The following is a 24,882-nucleotide window of genomic DNA, read 5'->3' as shown; positions in this document are numbered from 1 at the left end:
GTGTGATGTGGTTTGGGGCCCTCATCACCACCCCGGGAAATAATAAAATAATGATGTAATGCAGCTGTCACAATCTCATCCGCCAAGTAATCCTCCGGGGGTAGGATGGGTCGTGCAATGGCTCCATCTACGGCGTTTAGCTAATCAACGTCATATTGAATGAAGCGAGGAATTCATGCAAAGCATTAATTCAATCGCTGGCTTGATCAAATACGGAGATGAATCAATTTAATGTGGAATTGTCCACAGAGTGCACGCAACAGTCGTTTAATGGCACAGTGGGTACACATGTAACTCCCCATTCCCTTAAGTGTGTGACGATTGAAACAATGATCCCTAATGCTGGGCATTAGAGACAGCGCGGTGCAAATGGATGGGAGAAACATGAGCGCAGTAATGGGATTTTACTGGATTAATATGTTCAGTGAACATACACTGTATTACATCAAGTTATAAACCCATAGAAACTGGGTGGTGGGGGTGGGCGGTTGGGGGGTTGCTCAAGGATTTAGTGTAAAACTGGCAATGAGAACATTCTTACCCAGATGGTCTTCATCGCCACCTTGTGGAGAAATATATATACTCAAACTCAAATGTTCTGTTACACACAATTAGAAAATATTATTTATGTAACCTTTATTTAAATAGATAGACAATTGGAACTTCTAACAAATACATTGCAGATATTAAGGAAACGATGGAACTTTACCACCATACATGAACGTCTTTCCCATCATAGGGTCCTCAATGTAAAGCAATGCACAGTGGGAGAAACAATGGGGCAGAGAAATATATATATATATATATAGAGAGAGAGAGAGAGAGAGAGAGAGAGAGAGAGAGAGAGAGAGAGAGAGAGAGAGAGAGAGAGAGAGAGAGAGAGAGAGAGAGAGAGAGAGAGAGAGAGAGAGAGAGAGAGAGGGGGGGGGGGGGGGGGGTAGAGGGGGGGGGAGAGAGAGAGAGGGGGGGGGGGGGGTAGAGTCTCTCTCACAGTCCCACAGTCTCTCCCTGATATCACCACCACCTCCAATAACCTAATTTATGAAGACGTGTCTTGGCTTGCATATGTGCAGACGTCAGTATGGTAATCCTAGGTAATCCTGGCCGAGAGGGTGCTTTGAGATGGATGTGGCAGCTAGATGGACCTCGCCCGTGGAAACTACCATTTCCTCCCGGAGCAAGATCACAGGAATGTGATCCTGTGTTATTTCTGCTTCCACACATCGATTTGAGGAATGCAGGCTAATCTAAACTGAGGATTAATGCTCGTAAATAACGCAGTGACCCGTGTTATTTTATAGTTTTACATGCACGATAAAGGTACATTTCTTAATCTCATAGTTTTGGAGAGGTTATACCCCAAACATATAAAACTATCCTTCCATTTCATATGAATACAGCATCAACTATAAACCTCTTTATGTAATGATCTGTCTACTAAATATTCTTAGAAGATTGGACCAATTATTTGTGTTTATATTATTATGTTATATCTATCACTCTTTATTGGTGAAACTTGCTGCCTATGGTGAATGAGATGATGTAGGTGTGTTTATAAATGCAACAGATAATAATTATTAAAACATATCCAATAATAACCGCTACTAAATATTTTTTATCTTTATTTCGAAAACTTTGTTTTGTTTTGTTGCATAATTATGACCTAACCGACTATTATACATGCGGAACAATCCATGGGTGGTTGTTTGGGTAGGGACTCGTTTGGCTGCTGCACACAACACACAGCATGGAGGACGTATGAGGATGTCCTACAACGGTTCATGGTATACCCCACTCAAGAAGCATCAGGGATCCGTTATCATAAACGGATGGCATTGACACTATAGTGTAAGCTATACGATCCTTCTGTTTTGAATTCACTCCATAACTTGCATTTATTAAAAGGAACTAAAAAAAAAACAATCTTATGTCGTAATAGATTGTTGCATTTCTCTCACAATGTAAGAGAAATGGTTTGCTGGAGATGGCTGACTTCATCTGTCTATGGTGGACCTGTATATACGATCAGACTGAGTAATTGTATCACCAAGGGAGAACTATCATAAACTAAAGATCGTTATGATCTTAATGTGTAGCTCGTTATTCTGATCAACCTGACTTAGTTGAGAAAATTCCTTCCTGTGGAAAACGTCCAAAGAAAGTCAATCAATAATCATATGAATGTGCACACACTGTATGTGTGAATTCAATATTCAATCATTTTGTATTCGACAGGTCTTGATTCAGAGGGGTGTGAAGATGTGGTGTCTGAGGCTGGGCATATTGTTGCCTGTACCGCTGTTCCACGCTGCCCCACGTCATGGCCTCCATAAACTGGCCTCTGTCCAGTCTGCCTCAACGCTGCCAAAGCGCAAGTTTCAAGGCCTGCTGTACCCCTTCAGTGTGCTGGACCCCTACCTCGACAGGTTGGCTTTATTTAAATGTCCCATGGCATGCTACTTTATGGATGCTTTAATATGGATAGTAGTGGGCCCCTAACACAGTATTTGTAAACGAATTATAGCCACTACGAGCCAGTCGCACAGCGAGCCAGCTTTCCCCAAACGCGCCGTTTTGGTGTCTGCAGCTTTAATGCATTGCAAATGAGGAGGAGAGGTGCAGGGCAAGGAGGAGAGTTGGGGTGTGGCCCTGAGCAGCCTGCGGCCATGGTACCATGCGCTCTGTTTACAGTGGATGTATCGCAATGGCGAGGCGCATACAGCCTTTGGCCGTGTTCTGTAAATATTCTAGAACACTGGTGCTCCGGCGGGAGTCCTGGAGCTCTATATCTAAATAATATCATATTATACATAGATATCTATGTAAGGGATAATTCTCGACGAGGTGTCCATTATCAGGAATTAATGGACTTTGCGGAGGCAACCGTCCTCCGCTGCGCGTCGGACGTTTCACGTCTCTGCATCGTCCATTAATTCCTGATAATGGACACCTCGTCGGGCATTATCCCGCTTATACCACGGTCACTTGCCAAAGAACACAAATTAAAACCATTCATTTATATATTCATGCGTTTTACAATCCAAATATAAAGTTTTTCTCAAGCCATAACTTTGTTTCCCTTGTAACGCCTGAGGGTTTGTCTAAATCCTGGAGCAACCATTACCCTCCCTTAAGGTTCTTATGCAACTTATGCACATCTTCCCTGAAAAGATGCACGTTCCAGGATGAATTGAAAAGCTCCCGTAAGGGCTGAGATGGCAGAGGACAGCTGTTCGCTTTCACGGGGAAAAACTAAGGAACTTCAACCTACTTAGGCCTACTAATTAACGTTAAAAAGCTATTAAATCTTCAACAAAATATGCAGATACTGTCAAAATCGGTTCCAGGGAGTATATAGGGATTATTAATGTTGTTTTTGATGGTGTTTTTTTCTGGAACGAGCATTCGAATATTCGCTCGGAAAAACCAACGAGTATTCGAAGCCTGAAAAATGGCATTCGGGCCAGCCCTAATGGTAATTAATTAAACTGTTTAATTAAGTAAACTAATTAAACATTAAAACAGAGAGAGACTGAGAGCTGTTGAGGAAGAGCTTTGTGTGTGTCCTTCTACCATTCCTGCCAGGATATCCATTTTGTGTTAATCTAAACAGGCCCAGGTTTCACACTTAGTGAGTATAAATACATTTAGAAACTATATTATTAACTATATGTGTTGGAGCTATGCAGTTCTTAGATTTAATTGCAAAACATTTATTTAGTTTGTTTGCTTAACATAAAATAACATGACTTTTATGTTTATTTTCTCGTTTGTATTATAAATTAGTTAATTTGAGTTTGTTTATGCTTTTGTTTTGAAGTTATTACTAGCCTATATATGGTGGTGGCGGGCATAGGTGGCGGGCATAGGTAAGACAGGCACTTGGAAGGGTCATGTTTTTTTACCAGCTGTACGAGAGAGACAAAGGAGTGAGGCTGCTGGTTCACACTGTTGCACATTTGATTTGTTTGCTTGGAAGATCGGAAAATAAACCTGCAGAAATCTAAATTCACGACTGGACAGTTGACTCTTTCCCCTGCACTGCGTAAGATTCGTCCCCCCTGGTGCCTCAGTGGCTATTTTGATTACGTTGCTTTGTTTGATTTCTTAATTTTCAAGTTATTGTTTTATTGAGGACAAATCGCCACTACAATATGTATTATATGTACTGTGTTAGAGTGTAATTTTGAGTCATTTTGGTTGGTGGTGTGCCCCAGGATTTTGTAAATGTAAAAAGTGTGCCGCGGTTCAAAAAAGGTTGAAAATCACTGCTCTAGGGTCTATAGCATATAACCGCCATGTCTGATTACAGTTGAATTCATTTTTATAATTTACCAGCTCTCGTTTTGAAGACTGAATCACCGCGCCATTCGTTTCAATGGGAAACGTGACGGTCTATACATTCAACATAAAGTATACATATTTATAATTTGATATTCGTCCCAGCCTTTATACCACAGATACTAGGGTCTATAGCATATAACCTCGTTTTCTGATTACAGTTTCATGCATTGTTCACAATTTACCAGCTTTCGCTTTGAAGGCCGAACAGACAATTTGACTGGAACTACTTTGTGCAGTTGTCCGTATATCAGGAGTTAATACACACCCTGCAGCCAATCAGAATTGCGCATTCCCCCAGACCGTGGTATAAATCATATTATACATATTATCACGGCCAAAAGCTGTGTGCACCTCCAGACGATATTATGAATCACAAACGACTGCAACACTTGCGTTACAGTGTGTGGAATCACACACACACACACACGCACGCACACGCACACACACGGCGCTCGCACGGTCGTAGCTCATTGGCGGGCCAAATTCTTTGGGCTGGTAAGGCAGAGAAAGGGGAGGTGGCATCTCCCCTTATGACGACATACGTGGTAAATTCCAAAACGGCGCGTCTGAGCTTAGTTTTTTCAAAGGCGGAGAAGAATGCCTAGTGCTCGTTTTACACCCAACGAAATTTGTAGCTACTGGGGGACCATAGGTAGATTAGGGGAACTCATATTAATGTTAGAAAAGCTCAGAAAGTGACATTTTCATGCCAGGGGATCTTTAAGTATATAAGCCTGTGTTTTTGTGCCGGCTCACCTGGAGTTTTTTTTTTAAGACATTGTTTTTGTTTACGGAAATCTGTGTTTCCCAAACTTTGGGTCAGGACCCCACTTGTGATCGCCTGATTTGCACGTTGTGAGAGAAATGGGTTGTTGGAGATGGCTGATTGCACCTGTCTATTGTGGCCCTACAAACAGACTGAGTATTTGTATCAAAAGTGGTGTGTCATGCGCTGTGGATGTTGATAACACAGGCAGACATTGATTTGGATGAGTGACCACTGTTGGCCATTCATCTCTACCACCAGCATTATCTGGTCTTCCAATTGCAGATTAGCTTTACGATAAATCAGCAGTACAAGGCATCTAATGCAGTCTTTTAATTGTGTTTCAATTGTGCGTTTTGTTTGTATGAAACATGTGCAGTTATCTTCAGTACTATGCTGCCCATTGGGCCAGGTCTTTTATCTGGTTAAATAAAGGTTAAATAAAATAAAATAAACTGTAATTCTGAACCCTAACCGATCCACAGGTCGGTGGACAGGACTAACTTCCAGTTGTTTCAGCCCTGCTTGGAGGACATAGTGAAAGCTGAGCAGCTCTTCCACCCAAGCCGGTCTAATCAAATCGATTACCTGAGTTCTGCAGTGAGGATGGACCATGTGCCTGCCCTAACACAACCAGAGGTCAGGACAGATCATTTAGAGTTTGAAGAAAGGTTATCAAATTATTTTTCACAATTCCCAAATGCTCCCTAGCAGTCCTAACACCTACCTGGGCATTGCTTAGAGGTCGTTGCTGTAGATGTAAGCGACTTAATAATGTTTAATCCATGTGTACGTATTGTTTTTCCTTGCCAGGTGTGCTTCATTGGGAGAAGCAATGTTGGCAAGTCATCTCTGATCAGAGCTCTGTTCTCCCTGAGCCCCGAGGTGGAGGTCAGAGTATCCAAGACACCAGTAAGTCCTCCCACAGGAGAGCCTATTCACAGGGGCTTACTTGTAGGATAAACCAGTGTTACACACATTTTGAGGATTGAAGGTCGTTAGCGGATGATGTATCTGAGATTAGGTGGATTGCTCGATCCACAGCGGGACTCTTGTAAGGAATAGCGTAGGCAGAGATTGATGGTCCTCAAGGCAAATGACTCCTCCTTGCCCCTGAGATTTAGATGCTGCGCTGCAACAGGCAAGATAATTGTACGCTCTGCACCGTCATCAAGGATGGCGTACGTATTAGGTGATCTTCCGTTCCTAACTAGGGCGGGCACTACTTTCAGGTAGACTCGTCTCCGCTGGTGGGGGTTGTTGAGTGTTGCCCTGTTCAGAGGGGTGACGAGGAAGAGGCTTGCACCTGGTTTGGCGACTCGATGCACTACCCCGAGATGTAGCTTGTTGCATTCCCCACGGGGCTTCTTCAAGGTGCATGCTTCTGGCCTATGGTTAGTGCGACCGCTCCTCCTGCAACGCTTATCATCCGTCAGCCATTTCTCCACTTGGTCAGAAGTGAGCTTAAAAGCCTACCCCGCACCTGCAGGTGTTTGATGAAGCTGTCCCTGGAGTAATTCGGGAGCTTACTCAGAAGCCGATCTGCATGACCTGTGGATGTCAGTTCTGTGCCGTAAGGGACTTCGAGAGACATCAGCACATACCTACTAAGAGGTTCACACTGAGGGCAAAGGTCTGAAACGCCTCTGAATTGCCAGCACTGACATCTGGGCTGTTCGGAATAGCCGCAATTTCGCTCTGCACCAGCTGGTGTGGTTGCCCATATTGCTGCTGCAGGGCCTGCATAGCTGCAGTATAAGGCTGGGGGTAATGATGACATGACTACGCTATCAGTTTAGCCCTGTCTATCTTCAAGTGTTCCATTAGTACCCTATATTCATAGTGCTCGGACAATTCAGCATGGGAATTTAAGAGATAGTCCAGAGCCATTTTCAGAACTGTCTCTCTCGCTGCCGTTTACCAGGTTAGGGAGAGCTGGCACAGGCACTGGTTGCCGTCGAGGGAGTACATGATCGGCTGCAGGTGGCTGGGACATCCCAGGCATTAGCTGGAAAGCTGATGGCGTCGTGGGTAGCAGTTGATAGGCAGGCAGTATAGACGAGACTGTAGGGGGGGTAATGCCTGTGCTGGACAGGTTCCGCTGGTGGCGTGTAGTAGGTTGGCTGAGCCACTGACTCAGGTGGAAGCTGATACAAATGCGGTGCGGGCGCAAAAGGATGCTGATACCCTGGCTGTGGAAGCACCACTGGAGCATGTTGGTATTCCATGCTGGCACCGCAGGAGGAGGCTGTTGCAGGTGCTGGTGGGAAGGCTGCTGCAGAAGCTGTGGGAGTGCAGTAGGGCCATACTGGTATACAGCGCCTGGGTCTGGTAGACCGGCTGTGGAGCTGCTGCAGGCATAGCAAGGGGGTGATAATACCTTGTCTGCGAGGTTCCAGCAGTTATCGCTGCAAGAGATTGGTACACTGAATGTGAGGGTGCCACGGACATCTGCTGGTGCCCTGGCTGTACAGGAATGCCCGGTGGAGTATACGCCGTCTGCGGAGATGCAGCGATGCAATGCAGAGTCTGTTCATACACCGAGTGAGCAGGTGTCACAGGCGCAGGCTGAGATGGGGTCTGATGGGCTTGTGGATGCTGCGTTGCCTGAAATGGGATCCGTGTTTGCTGATGGACGGAACTAGATTGATGGGAGCTATTAGAGTGCCTGTTGGAATGATGCGTGATGCAATACGGGTGAGCAGCTGCCAATAACTACTGAGCTGCACTCTGAATGGTCGTAGTCATAATTCCCTGATTTTGGCTGTTTTGTGCTGCTTGCTGCTGATTAGGAGAAGTTATCTAGCTGGTCTCTAGATGTAAGATTGCAGCTGATATGTGTCAGTGCTCTGTATGTTCCCCTGCGCTCTATCGAGAGTGCCGAGGGGAATTGTGGATGCTAGCAATGATTTAGGGAGAGTCATTTCATATGCTTGAAGGTGTGATGGGAGCTGCCCTCTCCTTTCTTGTCCTATCGTGATCCCATCTGGGGCTGCTTCTCCCTCCCTCTCTGCCATTTTGTTGCTGTGGGGGAAGCTTTCTGGTTTCAAAGGACCAATGTTGAGAATTGAAGGACGTTTGCGGATGATATCTGAGATTAGGTGGATTGCTCGATCCACAGCGGGACTCTTGTAAGGAGTACCGTAGGCAGAGATTGATTTCATGGGTCTTTATGAAGTTTTAAGTGCAAACAGGTTTAGTAATCACAAATGTGTGTGGTATCTGCAATGTAACCAAAATGCAACCACATATAAGTACATAAATGAACAGGCTACAACAGTTAAATAATAATTGAATTCAAAGCTCAGAATGAGCGAGTGTGTAATAGACGTGATCCGAACGCAATCGCGGCAGCGACATGAATGCACGGTGAAGTTGCGCAACACTTGACAGGTTGAACTAGAATAATGTGTGAATGCTCGTCAATGTTTAACAAATTGAAAAGGACCCCACCTAGGGGTAAGGGCACATTACTATCCTGACAGAATTACCAAATCAGACAAATGCATAGGGGAATTCAGAACAGCAACACTCTAAGGGTGTTATGGTGAACTGAACTAGGGGAAGATAAGTCTATGCTCTGTTACATAAGAGTAGCAGACCTATAATTCGTTTTATGGGCTGTGTTTGTCGTACGATGACCCCTCCCTGAAAAGGGTCTACAGTGCTATTTCCTGATAAAAATGTAATACCCAAATGCTTGCATATGCAGAAAGGGTTAGTTTGCATGATTGTCGTGTATTCATTTATTAGGATCATGGCAGGCTTTCTCTTTATTTCTTTTAATGTGCCTATTAATGGCGATTTAACATGCATGTGGCTTTTGTGCCAGGGACACACCAAAAAGATGAACTTCTTCAAAGTGGGGAAGGCGTTCAGCATAGTGGACATGCCAGGCTACGGACACAGAGCTCCCACAGACTTTGTTGACATGGTGGAGCCCTACCTGGAAACAAGGAGCAAGTGGGTATTTTGATGTGATTTTAATTATTATTATTAGTGCACGTTTTAAAAAAAACATGAAGCCCTATACTGTCAGTTGCTACACTGAATTGATCCCGGCGCTGTTAAATGCAACCAATATACAATCTGCAGGACCTAACCATTGCTTCTTTCATTTGGCTGTTTCAGTCTGGTGAGGACATTCCTATTGGTGGATGGTAGTATTGGTATCCAAAAGGCTGACTTTATTGCCTTGGAAATGTGTGAGGAGATGAGGCGGCCGTACGTGGTAAGTCCTCTACCGCTACCCCCCTACTCCAACTATGCGTTCACTAACACCACTCTATCCACCCCTCAAATCCTGCCTTGTAGTAGGATGGCTGGATGGAGGGTTGGGTGGTTTTTTGATCAATGCATGAATGGATGGGTGGATATGGATAGATGGATGGAATGTTGCCTGGGTGGATGAACGAATGAATGTGTGGATGGTTAGATAGACCTCTTCCTGATAAGTAAGTTAATAAGTGGATAAAAAAGGGATGCGTTAGGATATGACCACCTTCCTTTACCTTATTCAACACTAGTAGTTATGGTCAAGACCCCTTCCTTTGTCTCTCTCTCTCTCTCTCTCCCTCTCTCCCTCTCTCTCTCTCCGAGTAGATCTTCGTCATGTGGTCGTAGGCTGTAGCACGTTTGTCCCATTTCTCGTTATTATCTCTCTGAGTGTTTAAACCTCCCAACTTAACTCTGGGCTGTTCATCATTGCGCCCCCTGTTGATTAATCTGGAGCGCTCTCCTGTTTCAACTTGATATCACGCGTTAGAGCCCTAATGGAGGGAGCCAATCAATTATTCAACGCTGCTGGTTTATTCATCACTTTGACCGCTGCTAAAATTGGGACTGTTGATTAATTATTTTTTCCATCTTTGCGAAATTGGGTGCAAGATAGTCTAGTGTTACGTAAAGAAATGAACGCTCTGGGTTTTAACCCCTATGTCCGCAGCTGGCATCCCTGAGCTGATGTCTAAGGGCCAATTTCCACCAGAACCGGCACGGAAGCGGCACGGCAGCGAAGTGGCTGTGTTCCGTACTGCAATCCCCACTGGAAGCGGTACGGACACCTTCTGGCTGATGCCTCAAGGCGTGCATAATTATAATAGGCCTATATGAATTATAAAAATAATTATGATTAGAATGACTCATACAATATTGTTCACTAGTTATAATCAACCCCTATACATCAATATCATAACCCATTACAGTATGATTTCTAGATGTCATGGCAACGTCACGGTCAGCTTGCGACACTGGACTGGCGATTAGAGAATAGAAGAGGCATCGACGCAGACTTGAATTTCTTCTTTGCCACTGATTAGCTATTGATACCAAAGATAGACTGTATAATATTACAATGCCCTGTGAATAGGGGTTGATGTGAGCTCACGGATATTCATGAGCAAATGCACACTGATTGGCTGTAGTGTTCTGAGACACGGCTGCGAACCAGCAACTTATTTTGGGGGTTAAATCCCCCAAAATAGGTTTCTCTTTTTAAAGGAAAAGTCCCTGTCTCCATCCTGGGGCATTGGGTATATTACGTAGGCCAGAGGGTTGAGCAACCCCTACTGGCCCAACAACACCTCTACCAGCATCACGGTCTCCCAACGCAGGGTGGGACCCTGCTCAGCTTCCAGAAAAAAAACGCTGGGCTAGACAGGTAGCCATGGTGCTGTTGCCAATCAAAATCAAATGCCACAATTGGGGGAGGGAGTGGGTTCAGTGTTTTGACTCTAAGCCAAAAGGTTCTTGGTCAAACACCAATGTCAACCTGTTGGAATCCTTGAGCAAGACGCATAACTCCTACCTGCTGACGTGTGCATATGAAACTCACAGCAGGTCAGGTGCTTTGTGAAAAAGAAGAATATGCTGTATCTGCTAAATTACTGCAAGGGTTGAGCAGTCGTGACCAGTGAAGCCATTGTGTTTGTACCCCAGATAGTGGTCACCAAGATCGATAAGTGTGGCCACGGAGCCCTGCTGACCAACCTGTTGAGTCTCCAGGATGTTGTGAGGGACCGCACCTCCAGCTGCTTCCCCCAGCCCATTCTGGTCAGGTGAGGCAGCGCACTCCCACGCGGCCGTTGCATACACAAAGTTTGCCTCCCTTATCGCACAGCTACTGGTTTTTATTGGCTAACCAATATTGATTCAAACACTGTTCAAGCTGTTGGCTGCCGTCCAACTCGACATACCTTTTGAGTTAATATTACAAACTGTTCTTATCCCAGGATAATCAGCTCTATGCTAATTTGGGCAAAAAAAATGGTTCTCTGAAATTATTTGCATTATTATGTGTAGTAATTTTAGTAAAAAAAAAAAAATATTAATTTGTTACAATATGAACTTTATTCATAGGTCACTCTTCTTTTCTATTCATTTTTTGATGTTGAGTCATTTCAACACCACATTACGTCGCGTGTCTGGGTGTCAGCTGACCAGTCAGAGGGTTGTGCAATAAACCAAAGGAACACACCCTGGCCTTGGAGGGAACACATGACTGCCCAAGGTCAAATGTACTCTACGGCTGTAACCTTAGAGCAATAAAACAATCCCTCTACATTACTCTTTTTATTCATGCAATTTAGTTTGCTTCGTATACTGTTGCTTTTTTATGCCTATATAAAATACACATAAAAAGAAGCTACTATTACTGTGGTTGAATTTGGACACTACTCCCGCATTACTCCAATTTTTCCAAGCTCAAATTCTACGTTGTAAGCTTCGACTGAAGGTCACTTCGGAAAATGAAATATGTCTGCTAAATTAGTAAATGTACATGATATTCTGCAAATTAACATAAATTTATGCTATTTATTATACCCTGGTGGTGATAAAACAGGCCTAATTACTGGTCATAGAAATGTGGCTGATTTGGTTAGCTTCCAATTAGCAATGATTCATTGAATTTACAATGACATGGGAAATCTTATGTATTGCATCACAGAGTAGATGTGGCATTTGAGTATGTTTGAGCACAGATGTGAACAGGTCTGAAAAGGTTCCTGAAATGTCAGAAAACAGAATAAATGAGTTTAAGGTAAATAGGCATTACATTACACCATGACCTATTGTAATATTCCTCTAGGTGGCAGTATTAGGCTAAATAATTACAAAAAATAAAATGACGGAGCCATATTCACTGGTCAAGTGGCGCCAACATCACTCCACCAGTGAACCGTAAACTCTTTTTATTTTATATTTAACCTTAGTAATATGATCGTCAACATAATATTCTTTGCCATTTCACCACTGTTACTAAAATAAGACCCTCATTTAGAGAATGCAGAAGTAAAATTGTATGTTTCTGCCAGTCTCTGCCAAACAGTTTGTGAACCTTCCACTCTGCTCAGTTCGTTCTTTTAATTTTGTCAAAATGCCTTTTAGTGTACTCTTCAACGTCACAACCGAGGGACCCCTGTGGCGAGAGGTGTGTGGATTTGTGCAGCAGTTGATGTTGATGGCTGCATCTGAGAGAGGGTTAAGCTTCTAAGACGCTTGCAGTACAACATCATGTGATGATGTGTAATGAGTGTTGTATTTTGATGTCGTGTCCGAGAGAGAATGAATAATTCTTGGACACGGTGTGTAGCGCATTTCTTCTACAAACAGTATAGTAGAGTGTGTATAAGATGATGTATTTTTGAACGTATGTCAGATGATTCAAATAATTCAAACACACAAAGGCAAGCTTAAGAAAATGAATGAATTGAGAATCATAGACGATGAAGAATCCAGACTACTTCATGAATCATTTTTTCACACACCCTTATTACACGCAAATGCTGAACAACATGTAGACTTGATTGAGAGAGTTGCATTAGTAAGATTGCATATCAGCATGTGGAACATTTGATAGGGATACAACGCTTTGATATTCGGGTACACCAAGTTACCTCAGGGAATCTTACACTATTTGTTAGGCATTGAGCTACTGGTTTAAAGTACATGCAATAGATGGGGCCAGGTGCTATCCATACCACAAACCTGGAAATGCTCAGTAGTACAATGTTGTTTAATATGATGCAAATCTTGGATTGATAATTTGGAAACTATTTCCACATTTTAAGAGATAATTCATTTACAAACTATATTCCATCATTATTTTATTACAGTTGATTATGTACTGAATGTTCTTGGACGTGTCAGTTGTAACAGTGTCTTGTTAACTGAAAGGAAATGGACTGTAATCTACTTAAACGACTTCTCACAAAATAACCGTTCAAATGTTTTAAAGATAATGTACGGATGCAGTCCAAAGGCTAAACCTAGACTTTGGTTAATTGGTTTTTCCTTTTTCTCCACTTTGATAGTGAGTAACAGTATCTTGACAGAGTTTCCTTATGTGATGAGCAAGGACAATGTTTAATTGAAACCATTAACGTTAGATTACGATCTTCTATCAGATAAGATAACGATGAGGGAGGGTAGGGTTGGATTGCGTGTACATTCATAATCACGAATACACGTGCACTTACTGCACAGCAGAAGTGAATCCATTGTTTAGCTTTCTCTTTGTGTGGATTGTCAGGGATAAGATGGCCGACATGCTCAACGAATCACTCCTTCTTCAGCACACGCATATGCACACGCACACACAATGGTCATCATAAGATGGTCATCATAAGTTATTTTTTAAATCAACAAAATGATCCATGCAGCAAAAAAAAGACCCATCTTGCAAGGAAGTAATTAACATATATTTTAAGGCATTTTATACAAATCAAAGGTTACATTGTTCTTTCTTGTCCTTCCCTCAGTTCCCACCACTTCTCGGGGATCTACCTGTTAAGGTGCTTCATCGCTCACGTCGCTGGGAAGGTTGAACTGTCCAACACCGCCGAGGGCCAAGCCAAACATCATTTGTGCAACCATGTGAACTAAGATATTGTATAAACACGCATTTATTGATGTTTTTGTTCATAATAATATTAATTAAGTATGTCATTAACGCTCTCTCTCTTGCCTGTATTTTGTATCTCTCACACTCACTGATGTCTCTCATTCTATATTTTTCTCTAGTCTCACTCATACTCATCTCTTGCTTACACTATGATGAGGATCATTGTTAAAAAATCTAAAAGATGCAGTAAACAGGATTTACATTTAAGCTATTTTGTAAACATGTTGGATTTATTGAATAAATGAAAACTCTAAATACTGCAGCTTTATTTTTGTGTTGACTACTTTATATTTACTTTCGACATGAACAAAGTTTAAAAGCCCTAGTGTTTGCATTTGGAGAATCTGTGCCAGGTCTGCTAAAGATGTTGAGCCCCCTTTCTTTTTCATTTCTAGAAAGACTCCACCTCTAGAGCCTATATTCCTTGTCTGGAGATGGAGGATCTTTATATGTGTTAACTCCAAGCTATTGATGTAAAATGTGGGATAATGACACATGCATTCATGTCTTTTCCTGGACACTAGTGAACTAACATCAGACCTGTAAACATGTAAGCAATGCTGTGCTTTGTTTCCTGGTATTTTAATGAGCTTCATAGCAGTATTGAAATGTAATTTTGGAAAGATAAGCGTTTACAATCAGGGACGCTGTAGTTAGGCCTGATGTTAACAAAGAAAGGTTGGCATGCATAAGACTATGGCAATGGGTTGGCTGCGGAGATTCATCTATGCATACTATCTGTAGGACTCTGCACCTCAATGTTCGGAAACAACTCTCTTTACAACCTGTCCATATTATTACTGCGAGGGGAACAAGGGCATTCATTCCATTGTCATTGTCACATTAATTGAGTATGCAAAAGGCCGGACATTCATGATAGGCGTGTCAGACCGGCTTGCATGGAGTTTAGACTGATAACTCCCAACTTATAATTCTGCCTCTCAACCCTAATGTCATCACGGCATCCCTAAGCAATATGTCTAAACCCAACTTTCTCCAAAATAAGTGTTTGCAAATAAAAACTAGATTACATTTTCTACTATCTTCCAATGTCTCATCATGTTCACTGTAAGCTTTATGGAAAGCTGACAATACTGAATTAACAATCAATCATAAAATATACATCTGTATCATAGACATCTACTTGGGAGACCCGGTGGTTCACCGAGTAGAGTGGTCCTGATCGCAGAAGACCCGGGTTTGATTCTTGCCAGTGGTCCTTTGCTGTATTTCCTCCCCTCTCTCCTGTACCTTCCTGTCTATCTCACCCTATCATAAAGCATAAAAAGGCACAAGGCAAAACTCACTACTTATTTGCTTTATATTTATAATTTGGGACCAGTCCAAAATATAAATATTTTGTTCATCATTTGTTTCTCCCTGCTTTATGGTGAATGGGGCGGTGCACTCGTTCTCCAGAACACCTCCCAACCATATGACGGTGATGATGGCGATACCTGGATTGGAAGGGATGAGTCCAATAAAAAAAAGTTTTTTAAGAGCACATAAAATAAACAATAAAGTAAGAATATGGTGCAATGTCCTTTATCAGAACAAAGTTGAAACGTCAATGCTGCTCTTTTAATGAATGACCCTGTTGGACTGACCCCATAAAAACTAGCAGGTTATGGTTAATTTTTGATTTTTCTGGCTTCTTCTGTCAATTGGAAGCGGTTGTGGGAAAGTCGTTAAATACCCACAGAGAGAGGGTTCTTTCCTCATTGTCTCTTGTGGTGCTTCGGCTTCAGGGAGATAAGAACTAACTTGAAACCAAGAGACCTACGAGCTGTTTTAAGGACCCGCTACTTTTTACCATCAAACCACTTTATTAGGATGGCCGCCGCTGTCGAGTGCCTGCGAAATGCCACAAGATGTTCGGGTACAGACTGTCTTGTTCCCCCCAGTAACTTCAATGACATCCTGAGCCTTGTGCTTAGCGTGGTGCTCACGATCATGCTGGCCATGGTGATGTTTTCCATGGGCTGCACGGTGGACTCTACCAAGCTGTGGGGACACATCAGGAGGCCCTGGGGCATCTTCATTGGCTTCCTCTGCCAGTTTGGTATCATGCCCTTCACTGCCTTCGCCCTATCCTTTGCATTCAACGTTTTGCCTGTGCAGGCCATAGCCATCATCATCATGGGCTGCTGCCCTGGTGGCGCCAATTCCAATATCATCTGCTACTGGCTGGATGGAGACATGGACCTCAGGTGAGATATCCACGTTGGAGTGTTGGCTGTTTGGGTGGGTGGTTGGTTGGTTGATGGTTGGTTGTTTGGTTGGTTGCCTGGATGGGTGGGTAGGTGGTTGGTTGGTTGGTTTGTTGCGTGGTTAATGATTGGATGGTTGGTTGGTTGGTTGGTTGATTGGTTGGTTGGTTTGTTGGTTGGTTGGAGTGGTGTGTGGTTGGTTGGTTTGTTGGTTGGTTGGAGTGGTGTGTGGTTGGTTGGTTTGTTGCGTGGTTAATGATTGGATGGTTGGTTGGTAGGAGTGTTGTGTGGTTGGTTGGTTGGTTGGTTTGTTACGTGGTTAATGATTGGATGGTTGGTTGGTTGGAGTGGTGCGTGGTTGGTTGGTTGGTTTGTTTGTTGCGTGGTTAATGATTGGTTGGTTGGTTGGAGTATTGCGTGATTGGTTGGTTGGTTTGTTGCGTGGATAATGATTGGATGGTTGGTTGGTTGGTTGAAGTGGTGTGGTTGGTTGGTTGGTTGGTTGGTTTGTTGCATGGTTGGTTGGTTGGTTGATTGGATAGGTGGGTGGGTGGGTTGCTGGGCTGTTTGTTGGAGGGATGGATCATGGTGGGTTGGGTTTGTGGGTGGGAGGGTGGTTAATGATTGGTTGGTTGGTTGGTTGGTTGGTTGGTTGGTTGGTTGATGTTGTTTTGTTGGGGTGTTTGTATGATTGGTTTGACGGTTGTTTGGATGCATGGTTGGTCGGTTTATTTAGAAATTAACCAAAGGACAAATACTTATTTACCTCAGTGCTGTAATATAATGCAGAAATAGCATCATTCCCTGATCAAATGCGCGTAACAACTTTTACAAGCATTTGTTACTGGCACTGGTTGGCTCACTGACTGCCCGGTGCCCAATGTTCCCAGTGGTTGCTTCATTTCTGACTATATAAATCCTATTCCAGTATAAGCATGACGGCCTGCTCCTCCATCTTGGCAATGGGTATGATGCCCCTCTGCCTCCTCATCTACACGTCAGTGTGGACCTCCTCAGACAGCATCCAGATCCCCTACGACAGCATCGGTAAGCATGCAGACGCCACCGTTCTGACTGGACTGTCATTCTCCCTGGTCCAGCTCCTCTCGTTCAATTACTGTGACACCAATAAATTCAAATGTTACCATAAGCATCAAAACCGATGCTTTGTGTTCGTTACATTCTTTATCAAATTATGAATGAAATAATGGCGAGTGGGTGATCCAAATCCTTTTGCTCCAATAACTTTATTAAAATGTTTTAATATTAATTTATTGTTGTTAACTTTTGCCTTTTGGAGTGCTTAGGGGTTTATCAGAGGACCTTATATGGGTCTCTGACTGTTCTCTGCCATCTTTCAGGTATCACCCTGGTGGCTCTGCTCATCCCTGTGACTCTGGGCATGTACCTCAAGCACAAAAAACCTGTGCTGGCCCAAAAGATCCTCAAGGTGACCATACTTTCCTATTTATGTTGAACTTTGACCCATTGTACAATATTGAAATACCCATTCAACTGTCATTAAACATATAAATTAAATGGTTTTATTCAATATCTGACCCTGTTCAAACATTCAAATACTGAACTGTAAAAATACATACATATATTGCCTTCTGTTGGCCGTATGCTTGTACTGCAGTTATCATAAACCCAGTTTGATTAGCCTTACAAGCCGTTTTGGCTTGTAAGGCTAATCATACTAACACCTGGTGGTATAATATGTCCCGTTTAAGAGTTTCCTATTTCAAACTCTCATGTTCACATTGACCCCTGAATCATTAGCATATTGAGCAACATATTCCACTATTGTTATAAGAATTTAATGGATTTCATTAATATATGACACTGTTTGCAGGGGCTTGTGTGAGTTAGGTTTTGTGACCTATATTGCTGCTAAAAATTACAGTTATTTTTTTCAGATTGCTGCTATTATCTTAAATAAACATTTGAGTAATACGTTTTCTATCCATCTTCGGGCTAAATCTTTGAAATGTTGGTGAGTGGCCAAATGTGACGGTTGTGATTGTGGTTCTTGTGTCCAGGTGGGATCCATCTTGGGCTTCATTCTTATCATCATCATCGCCGTGGTGGGGGGCGTTCTTTACCAGTCGTCCTGGACCATATCACCCTCGCTTTGGATCATCGGGACCATCTACCCTTTCATCGGCTGTGGCATGGGCTTCGCCATGGCCCGATTTGTTGGTCAGCCCTGGTTCAGGTACGGCGGTCATCGCTTCCCGGTTGAATTGACTAGGGGCCAAGACCTTCCCTAATGTACTGTTTAGTAAAATATACTTTTATCTTTGCTATGGGTTGCTATGTGTGTGTGTGTGTGTGTGTGTGTGTGTGTATGTGTGTGTGTGTGTGTGTGTGTGTGGGGGGGGGGGGGTTGGTGTGTACAAGGCCACCTGCAGATCAACCTAACCCGAACCCTAGTGAGGGGTTTAATGCCTTGCTCAGCGACCCAAGGGCAGGGCACTAATTAACAGAACAACAAATGTGCATCGTATTTAGTCTTTGCCTCTCGGCGCCCCTCATGTTTTAGATGTCGAACCATCGCCCTGGAGACAGGCTTCCAGAACGCCCAGCTGTGCAGCACCATCGTCCAGCTGTCGTTCGCGCCCGAGGAACTTGAAGTCATGTTCGCCTTCCCACTCATCTACAGCATATTCCAGCTCGTGGTCGCAGTGATGTTCGTAGGAGGTGAGAGTAAAACATTATTTCATTGCCCTCAATAAAAATCCAGTCTTATTGATTTGACTAATTAATCAGGTTAATCTCAAAATGTATTTTGGTAGGTTATTTAAAATAATTTCCTATTTTGATGGCATATTTTTTTATTTATTGTACTTTTGCTGTCATGTTAAGGGCTAGCTGGTTGTCCATAAAGGACCATTTACAAGCTAGTATTCATCTAGGTAAATGTTAGTCCAACAATCCAACTTATCCAATTTATTTCAAATATTGATCATATGCTTCCCCCCAAAACAGGATATCAGGGATACAAGAGGACGATTGGCCGAGGGTCTGATAAGGATGGCGAAGCTCCAGCGTCGTGGGAAGATGGAGAGTCTAAGAATACAGAAGAAAAACAAGATTACTCTATGAATAATGGCGGATTTGAGCATAATGCGAATGACAAATCTAATGAAGCAGCAAAGGCAAGATACACGATGACTGAATTGTGAGACAACTCCCCCATCCCCCCCAAACCTTTCCAAAGGACAAAAAAACTCTTTCTACAGCTGTAAACATGCAAACACTCAACAGTAGACTGAACTAAAAACATAAAAAAATACTGCACTCTCCTGGCCTCATGGGCATACTGCAGTAATAATGAACGCAATCAATTTCATAGTTTCTAATTACAGTGGGTGTGTAGGTGTATTCTGTGTTACAAAATAAGAAAGGAAGAAGGTCAGTTAGTTTAATCTAAAATGGGCAACTTTTTGTATACCACGCTACCAGAGTACCTCAGATGGAAATTGTTGAAACATATCATAACATGGAGGGAGAATGACACTGAGGATTTGCTGAACATCTGCAAATGCTTCTATTTTTTTCAATAGAGATTATCCAATGCATCTATTATTTATAGTACTATCGTTATATATCAATTCACTAATTTATTATTCAATTATATCGGGCACTGATGACAAAAAAGAGTGAACAGCCTTTTATTTTACTTATTTAGCATTTTCTTGATTTTTTTCCAAACCTAAGATAGCCCTTGTTTGTTTTTATATTACAAGTTGTAAAAATGTAACGAGTTCCATAAACGATACATGTATTGTTGTCAATAAACCATGAACATTAAGAAATGTCTTTATTCAATATTGGCAAACAATTCCTTGGCATAACTCTGTGAAACATTTGAGCAGCTCATTAGCCAATATACCGTCACAAATAAACAAGTTGTGCATTAACAAACGTCAGTTTAACCCACATATCCTTTTCATACTGATGATTTGAATGACAAGTGTGCAATTTTTTTTTTTACCATTTTGGACACATTTGAACTGTCTCAACATGTGAAAGAGACTACTCATTGTAAGGGGCACACTCTAGACCTGGTTATCACAAAGGGCCTCAATGTTTCTGATCTCTCTGTGACTGATCCTTCCTTGTCTGACCACTTTTGTGTTTTCTTTAATATATCTTTTATCCCCGACATACAGACAAAATCGAATACTGTCAAAAAACGGTCTATCAATGAAGAATCTTATGTACTTTTTAGAAAGGCCATCTCCTTACTACCACCTCTCAACCCATGTTCTGCTGATGATCTTGTAGAAAACTTTAATTTGAAAATTTTGAAAGTCATGGATGTCATTGCACCTTATAAGGTTAAAACGATTTCTGGAAAGCAAAAGGCACCCTGGAGAAAAGCTGCTTCTGTAACAGCACAGAAAAAAGAATGCAGGAAGGTTGAACGCATCTGGCGTAAAACAAAACTTCATATTCACCATGATATCTACAAAGAGAGCCTCCGTGCCTACAATTTAGACTTAAAAAGTGCTAGAGAAACATTTTTCTCGAATATCATTAAAACCAATACTAATAATGCAAAAACCCTATTTGCAACTGTTGACAGACTGACCAACCCCCCAACACAAATTCCACCTGATCTCCATTCCACGCAGAAATGCAATGAGTTTGCAGCTTTTTATACTGATAAAATTGAAGGCATCAGACACGCCATCAATATCTCCACTTCAAACAAAAATGTTGGACTACCACCCTGTTCAGGCAAAAGTAACGTGGCAGGGATGGCATGCTTTAATGTTATAGACTCTAAAACTCTTGTGGAAACTGTAACACAACTAAAGCCATCCACCTGTTGCCTTGATTCTTTACCTACCAACGTCTTTAAGAATGTTTTTGACTCCCTAGCAATAGGCATATTGCAGATAGTTAACAACTCTCTCCAGTCAGGCAACTTTCCAAAAGCCCTGAAAACTGCAGTTATTAAACCCCTTTTAAAAAAGCGGAGCCTAGATACCTCTATTATTAACAACTACAGACCAATATCAAATCTACCCTTCATAAGTCAAATCATTGAGAAAGTTGTCCTCCAGCAACTTAATCACTTCCTGGCATCAACCGGTTGTTATGACACCTTACAATCAGGATTTCGACCCCTGCACAGCACTGAGACCGCCCTCATTAAAGTTGTAAACGACATCCGTCTTAACACAGACTCTGGCAAAACCTCAATACTAATGCTACTAGACCTCAGTGCTGCATTCGATACTGTAGACCATACAATACTTTTGGACAGGTTAGAAAACTGGGTGGGGCTTTCAGGCACAGTCTTAAATTGGTTCAGATCCTACCTACAAAATAGGAAGGAACTACTTTGTTTCCATTGGCGACTTTGTATCAGAATCAACCAACGTGATGTGTGGAGTCCCACAAGGTTTGATCTTAGGACCCTCTTTATTCAACATCTACATGCTCCCACTAGGGCAAATCATGCAAAATAATAATATTGACCATCATTGCTATGCTGATGAAACGCAAATCTATGTATCGCTATCATCAAATGACTATCGGCCCATAGATCTGCTGTGCCAGTGCATTGAGCAAGTGAAAGACTGGATGTGCCGAAATTTCCTTCAGCTAAATGAGGATAAAACAGAGATAATTGTATTGTATTTGTGTAAGGGTTAGAGTCCTGAGTTTGTATTTGTATAAGGGTTAGAGTCCTGAGTTTGTTTGTATAAGGGTTAGAGTCCTGAGTTTGTATTTGTATAAGGGTTAGAGTCCTGAGTTTGTATTTGTGTAAGGGTTAGAGTCCTGAGTTTGTATTTGTATAAGGGTTAGAGTCCTGAGTTTGTTTGTATAAGGGTTAGAGTCATAACACCTCTTTTTACATTACAGTTATGGTTGTAATCTTTAATTTCATTTTGCGACATCATTTCCCTTCAGGCCTGATTTATTTTCATGAAAACCTTCATTGTGTCAGCTAAATGAGGATAAAACAGAGATAATTGTATTTGGTGCTAAAACGGAAAGGCTTAAAGTATCAAACACCTTCACTCTCTGTCCCTGAAAACCTCAATCAAAGCCAGAAATCTAGGGGTTATCATGGATTCTGATTTACATTTCGAAAGTCACATCAAATCAGTTACAAAATCTGCATATTATCACCTCAAAAATGTAGCAAGACTTAGAGGGCTCATGTCCACCGAAGACTTTCAAAAACGTGTACATGCCTTTATCACTAGTAAGCTTGACTACTGCAATGGTCTCCTTACAGGTCTCCCAAAACCAACTCTAAGGAAGCTTCAGCTTGTTCAGAATGCTGCTGCCAGAGTTTTAACAACGACCAAAAAATTTGAACACATTACACCAATTCTTAAATCGTTACATTGGCTTCCTGTAGGTCAGAGAATTGATTTTAAAATCATGTTGCTAACCTATAAATCCCTACATGGTTTAGGCCCAAAATATTTAACTGAAATGCTTCCACTACATAAGCCTTCTAGAACACTAAGATCTTCTGAGACCAATCTGTTAATTATCCCCAGAGTAAACACGAAACATGGGAAAGCATGATTTAGTTATGCAACAAATAGCTGGAATAAACTCCCTGAGGATTTAAGACTTGCCCCAACTCTGAGCACCTTTAAAACAAGATTGAAGACTTTTATGTTTGCTTTAGCTTTCTGCTAAATCTTAAATACTTTGCCTTTATTTTAGTAAAATGCCTTTTTAACTTTCCCTTTATTTTCTATTTTTACCAGAAAAATACATGATCTGATACCAGAGAAAAAGGATAAGGGTTTGAGACCAATAATCACTGAATATACAAAGAATTGTGTTTAACTCTTTTGAGAAGAGGTGTATAAGGGTTAGAGTCCTGAGTTTGTATTTGTATAAGGGTTAGAGTCCTGGGTTTGTATTTGTGTAAGGGTTAGAGTCCTGAGTTTGTATTTGTATAAGGGTTAGAGTCCTGAGTTTGTTTGTATAAGGGTTAGAGTCCTGTATTTGTATTTGTATAAGGGTTAGAGTCCTGAGTTTGTATTTGTGTAAGGGTTAGAGTCCTGAGTTTGTATTTGTATAAGGGTTAGAGTCCTGAGTTTGTTTGTATAAGGGTTAGAGTCCTGAATTTGTATTTGAATAAGGGTTAGAGTCCTGAGTTTGTATTTGTGTAAGGGTTAGAGTCCTGAGTTTGTATTTGTATAAGGGTTAGAGCAGTGGCGGGCCGTACTATTAGGCAAACCAGGCATTTGCCTGGAGCCCCAGGCCCCATAGAAGGTTTTTGGGGCCCCCAAAATGCCCCAATGCATATATTTTGTCCCCATATTTATTATTTTTATAAAAATCTCTTCACAATAGTAGCATCGGGATGTCTAATTACTCATATTTTGACGATCTTTCCGTGTGCACCCCCCTTCAGTCTGCACTACATGGACTATTCCATGTTACGCGCATCACGCTCATGACGCGTATGCAGATATGATGTCAAATTCAAAACAGTAAGCGGTAAGAGAGAGAGAGAAATCGAGTGAGACATAAATCGAGTGAAACATGAAGCGATCGTACGAAAGCGGGTCACATAAAAATAAGAAGAAAGACCAAAGGCAGGACTTGCTTTCAAAGCTGCCAAAGCTATCCAGCTTTTTTACAGCCACCGCAGTGTTAGCGGGACCGTCGGCGGCTCAAGAGCAGCCGTCAACGTCGTTTGCTGTCACGTTACCGCTCCTTTCATTCCAAGTGGCTCTGGCTCAGCCAGCAGCGATGCTAATGACGTGTGTCAACAAACTGACGGAGATTATGCACAACTGGTAGTGAATATTGCTCATTCTCCTTCTTCCACTTCGGTTATTGAAATTGATGACAATAACGATAACAATGACTGCGAGATACATATTCTTGTGGATGACCCAGCACTCTGGCCCAAGCTGCTGTGTCTTGGGCAGGCGCACACATATTCTAGTGGATGACCCAGCACTCTGGCCCAAGGGCCGCAGATTCACAAAAGCATACTTACGTAGTAATGAAAAATGACGAGAGGGTGAACAGGTCTTGGTTAGTCTAGTGAAAGTGCAGACCGTGTTTTTTGCTTTTGTTGTTGCCTTTTTGGAAAACAAAAACAACTGAGTGAGGAAGGATTTAAACACTGGAATAACCTTGCAATGCATCTAATCAACCATGAAAGGTCTGAAGAGCACAGGACAAATACTGATAGCTGGAAACAGCTATCAGTCGGTTTCCAGTAGGTCACAGCATATAGCTGCTGTGACCTACTGGAAACCCTCAGGTAAATGATGACATAAGGTTAACAGTCAGTGTAATGTGTCAACATAACTAATCTTATTGTTTTGTATGTTATTCTCAATTTGTAAATAGATAATTAACATTTGCATGAAAGAAGGATAGTGACTTTTGTTCATCCCTTGTATGGAGTATCTCATTATGCGACATAAGGTACAATAGACCGGTAGATGCAGGGGCCCCTAAATTACTCTTCGCCTGGAGCCCCCAAAGGGCTAAGTTCGCCACTGGGTTACAGTCCTGAGTTTGTTTGTATAAGGGTTAGAGTCCTGAGTTTGTATTTGTATAAGGGTTAGAGTCCTGAGTTTGTATTTGTGTAAGGGTTAGAGTCCTGAGTTTGCATTTGTATAAGGGTTAGAGTCCTGAGTTTGTTTGTA

At 42.1% G+C, this 24,882-nt stretch overlaps 2 protein-coding genes and 1 long non-coding RNA gene across 3 annotated transcripts; 2 read left to right on the top strand and 1 right to left on the bottom strand.

Annotated features, from left to right (window-relative positions):
• Window positions 1-1,696: 1,696 nt before the first annotated feature.
• gtpbp8 (GTP binding protein 8 (putative)) lies at window positions 1,697-14,269 on the top strand. The gene is made up of 8 exons (XM_060040886.1): window positions 1,697-1,848; window positions 2,236-2,426; window positions 5,596-5,749; window positions 5,924-6,022; window positions 8,943-9,073; window positions 9,242-9,341; window positions 11,048-11,166; window positions 13,870-14,269. The coding sequence occupies exons 2-8, from the start codon at window positions 2,260-2,262 to the stop codon at window positions 13,991-13,993; spliced, it is 894 nt and encodes a 297-aa protein (XP_059896869.1). The 5' UTR covers window positions 1,697-1,848; window positions 2,236-2,259; the 3' UTR covers window positions 13,994-14,269.
• On the bottom strand, window positions 3,403-4,257 carry LOC132449194 (uncharacterized). Its single transcript, XR_009523534.1, has 2 exons — window positions 3,524-4,257; window positions 3,403-3,488 (listed from the first exon to the last, which is right to left on the bottom strand). It is a non-coding gene; the product is annotated as an uncharacterized LOC132449194 (long non-coding RNA).
• Window positions 14,270-15,688: 1,419 nt separating the features above from the next.
• On the top strand, window positions 15,689-20,043 carry slc10a2 (solute carrier family 10 member 2). Its single transcript, XM_060040885.1, has 6 exons — window positions 15,689-16,222; window positions 17,151-17,269; window positions 17,584-17,672; window positions 18,265-18,440; window positions 18,768-18,925; window positions 19,214-20,043. Exons 1-6 carry the CDS (start codon window positions 15,846-15,848, stop codon window positions 19,408-19,410), a joined length of 1,116 nt encoding a protein of 371 aa, XP_059896868.1. The 5' UTR covers window positions 15,689-15,845; the 3' UTR covers window positions 19,411-20,043.
• The last annotated feature ends 4,839 nt before the right edge of the window (window positions 20,044-24,882 follow it).

This window comes from Gadus macrocephalus, chromosome 20 (assembly GCF_031168955.1).
Source record: "Gadus macrocephalus chromosome 20, ASM3116895v1".
Taxonomy (NCBI): Eukaryota; Metazoa; Chordata; class Actinopteri; order Gadiformes; family Gadidae; genus Gadus; species Gadus macrocephalus.
This window is presented reverse-complemented; position numbering and strand designations above follow the sequence as displayed.